This window comes from Octodon degus, unplaced genomic scaffold, assembly GCF_000260255.1.
Source record: "Octodon degus isolate 3935 unplaced genomic scaffold, OctDeg1.0 scaffold00021, whole genome shotgun sequence".
Lineage (NCBI taxonomy): Eukaryota > Metazoa > Chordata > Mammalia > Rodentia > Octodontidae > Octodon > Octodon degus.
In genome coordinates this window covers 9,984,499-9,988,709 of record NW_004524597.1, presented here as the reverse complement: position 1 = coordinate 9,988,709, position 4,211 = coordinate 9,984,499, and the positions used below count along the sequence as shown (strand labels likewise).

Genomic DNA, 4,211 nt, shown 5'->3' with positions numbered 1-4,211 from the left:
TAACAACAGCAACAATAATAATAATAATAAAGATTGAACTAATGTTTACTTCCTTAAAGATAAGTATCCAGGAGTGATCATTACCTTGAGGAAGCCAGGAAGAGTCACTAGTCTAACCGCTACTGGCTACTGGCTACAGGATAAGCTGTTCTATATTTGTGCCTGCTTTACTATATGACACACTTCCTCATTTGGTCCTGGATTTAATCGATTTTACCTGAGCATAGTGCTTATAACCTTATTGGTTAACCATAGTTTTGTCCCACGTCATGCCCCCTAAGCAAGTGCCCATGTTCTCCAGTATAGACCCGCCTCACTGCATGGTTTTACTCTATAACAGTCTCTAGGAATGGCAGATTCCTGGGGCGACTCTCTCAGGGCCCCCTTCTGTCCCTCTCTTGGACATAAGCTTTCTTTCTCCCAATAAATATTGTGCTCTTAACCTCCATTTGTTCCTAAAATTCATTCTTCGGTTTTAGAGAACACAAGAGCATCCCAGGTACCTTTCAGGCTGGAAGTTTCATTCCCCTGTATCAAGTGGAACCTTCCAGATGGTGGTCAGGGCTGACCTGAGGGTCAGTCTTCACACAGTGGTGTGGGACAAGCAGTGTGCTCTGGGCTGCTGTGGCAAAGACTGAGACAAAAGGTGGCTGTTGTCCTAACATTCTGAGTGGGTACCTTTCAGAGTTTCTGGGACTTGGATATTAACCTTTTGAAGTTGGTCTCCTTCTAGCTGATTCAGCCTCATAAACGCCAAGTCTGACTCAGTGAGCTTTCACAGGCATCAGTGGCTCCAGTGTGTCATCATAGAGGTAAAGGATTTAAAAAGCTTGGTGGAGCTCTAAGCAGTTGCCCAGTCTTGCCTGTGATCATTGCTATTCCCACAGCTCTAGTGTCCCATGAGATGACAAGACATTGCCATACTACAGGAAGAATATCTTGAGACATCTTTTTCCAGAGAATCAAGATAAAGAAAGGCAGCCTAAGAAATCTTTCACATTTCTGAAGATTAAACTTGTTTATTAATCCACGTAATAATTTTTCAGCTTGGGGAAAAAGGCAAAATCAGCAAAAATGGACTTCAGAAGAATGAGCTCACACAAGGGTTGAGGCAAATCCCAAAGCAACTCCAGGAGGAAACATAGTGATAATTTAATGAACATTTTATCACATTGTAAGCAAAAGATAATTTAATGCATAAATTTCAAACTAGCATTCCATTTGAAAAGAGTTAACACTCCTATAATTTTCCAGAGTTTGGAATGATACTCAGTTTTAGACATGTCCTTGTCCAGACAAATTCCTACTTGCCTCAGTAGGATCTGCAAGCCTACAGGAGAGTATGTTCATTCTCAGTCCACCCCTTGTTCTGGGTGATAAAACAAACTAGAGAAAAAAAAAAGTAAGAGGGTTAGTTTTAGATACTGTCTTATGTATAAAATTAAAAACTACTGACTTTAAATTGAGAATTTCAATGAAAGTTCTGTTTACAGTGTTAACATGAATGCCAATTAGAGTTGCCAGATGATAGGAAGAGTTACAGTCCAGGAAGTTTGACAGAAAAATTACAGGTATGGTTTCTACAGTGATTTTTTTAAAACTCCAGGTCATTTTTCATGACTTTTCTCTCAGATCTGAAGACTAGGACTGCAAATCAGACATACAGAAAAAAGGCTTAATATATATTCAGAGTGTCAAGGCATTAATTTGCTGCACTGACAGTCTGCTAAGCTGCAGGGAAATAAACACTTTAGTAATAATAATGTCTTATTTTATTTTAACCATTTATTGATAATACCTTTATCTTTATATTAATATCTTTATCTTACATTGTCTTTTTAAATATAGAATGCAAGAACAAAAAGGTTTAGCAATCATTTTAATTTCAAAGACTAAGAAAGAAAAAAAAGTGCTGATTATCAAGAACAACTGTGAAAGATTATAAATGGGCTACAGAGATCACTGGGCACCCTTCTGGTAGAAGCCTTGTGCTCTAGCATGGCAGACAACCTTCAGAACTGCCTGTGGGGGCTGTGCCTGTCCCTGCATTGGCTGAGCAGTTTCATGACTAGAGGTCCCAGAAGCTGGTAGTGACAGCATGACCCTGCTCATGGAGATCCAAGTAAGCCTTGCAGAGGGAAAGATGATTGATTCTGCTCGTGGAAGAGAGTCCATATCTACAAACCCAGTTCAGAATTCCTGCCTGCCTATATGTCCCTCTCCCTCTTTCTTCTTTTTGTTTTTCAAAACAAGGTCTTAGAAGAAAGAGGTGTACCAACAGTGTTTGGACAGAATATCCTGTCTGCTTCTTGTACTATGAATAACCACTAAGAAGATAACAATGTACAATGTATTGTTTATCAAAACTATCCTATTAAAAAGCTGTGAAAAAATAATAAAATAAAATAAAGCCATCCAAGGATAAAAAAAAAAAAAAAAAAAAAACCAAGGTCTTGCTTTGTAGCCCAGGCTGGCCTTCAACTTGCATCAATCCTCCTACCTCAGCCTCCCATGTGCTAGGATTACAGGTGTGCACCAACACACCAAGCTGTTAAAGATGATTTAGGGGCTGGGGAGATAGCTCAGTGAAATCAGTGCTTCCCTGGCAAGCACAAGGGCCTGAGTTCAATCCCCGGTTCCACAAAAAAAAAAAAAAAAAAAAAAAAAAAAAAAAAAAAAAAAAAAAAAGATGATTTAAATGTCTTTTTAAGGAATGGGAATATAGTTCAAGAGTATAGCTCTTGCCTAACAAGGAGAAGTCCCTGGATTCAATCTCCAGAATATATCTAATTTTAAAATATTTTTGAAAAGACACAATGTTCCTTTACTTGGCAAATCATTCTTATATTTGAGTGAAGTTTAGAATACTTGATTAGAAAATGAAGTATTTTGTGGGTCCATGCAGATATGGAAAAGACTTAATGTATAACTGAGCTTTTCCTCCTGCGGGCTACTAAGAAGAAGCCTCAAACCTAGACCCTATAAATATTATTGGTGCCACTGGCCATGTCTGCAACTGACTCAGAGAAGCTTCAGTGTATAAGAAAAGGAACCACTGGAAAATGATAAAATTCTCTTATGAGGATAAAGTAGACACAGCACTCTCGACTGCTTTATAGTCTCTGTAGGGTCAAAATTATTTTAAAATAATATCAAGGCTGGGGATATAGTTTAGCAGCACAAGCACCTGCATTGCAAGTGCAAGATCTTGAGTTCGATTCTCAGTACCCCCACAAAAAAAAAAAAAAAATCAAAAAATGACTAGAGATGTAGCTCGCTGGTAGAGTGCTAAAATAATATCAAAACACTTTACATTTTTATTCCCATCCTCTTATATCACACACTTGTTTTTTAAGGCTGCATGGCAAGATATGGTATCTTTGCTCTTCTCACTGAAGGCGCTTGCTTATGAATATATACTTTTTTGAGACAGGGTCTCTCTCCTTTTTTTGTGGGGGGGGGGGAAACCAGGAATCAAACTCAGGATCTTCGCTTTCCAGGCATGCTCTGCACCACTGAACTATAGCCCCAGCCTGAGATAGGGTCTACTATAGGGTCTACGCAGTTGACGCTGACCGTGAACTCACTTCATAGCCTAGGCTTGTCTCAAACTTGATACATTCTTCCTGCCTTAGCCTCCTGGTGCTGGGATTACACGTTTGTGCTTCATGAGTATATGTTTTAAATTTTCTCAATATCAAGTTTTAGTACAGTAAGAATCAGGAAATAAAACTCACATAAACTTTTAGTAGTATAAAGCAACATACTGAGAACCATGAAAAGAAAGAAATAATATCAACTCTAGTCTTCTCACTGGTGACAAGTAGCAACATTTCTTTTTTATTTATTTATTTCTTTATTTTTGAGATAGGGTCTCATTATTCAGTTTGTGTCCACTCTGTAGCTCTCAGACTGTTGGCACGGCATGCAGGACCCAGTATAGAACTCAGGTCCTTGTGCTTGCCAGGTAGGTGTTTATGCCTCTGAGCTATCTCCCTAGCCCCAAGTAGCAACATTTCTTGACCTCACTTTCCTCCTTTGCAGTACAAAATATGCATTTATCTCACTCCCTGCTCAACTTTTCACACATTCCATGGTATGATTGTATGACACACACTTCCAACACTGAAATATTGCCAGTGCTTCAGGAGTAAGCTCTGGCCCTTCAGAATTTTTTTTTTTCCTTTTTTTTGTACTGGGAATAGAACTCA

At 38.7% G+C, this 4,211-nt stretch overlaps 1 protein-coding gene across 1 annotated transcript in view; it reads right to left on the bottom strand.

Moving 5' to 3' along the window:
- Positions 1 to 1,275: 1,275 nt before the first annotated feature.
- Positions 1,276 to 4,211, bottom strand: part of Meiob (meiosis specific with OB domains) — a 56,652-nt gene continuing 53,716 nt past the window's right edge. Inside the window, exon 13 of the mRNA XM_004627883.2 lies at positions 1,276 to 1,386. Within this exon, the coding sequence (XP_004627940.1) occupies positions 1,276 to 1,386 (111 nt within the window). The remainder of the gene's footprint in view (positions 1,387 to 4,211) is intronic.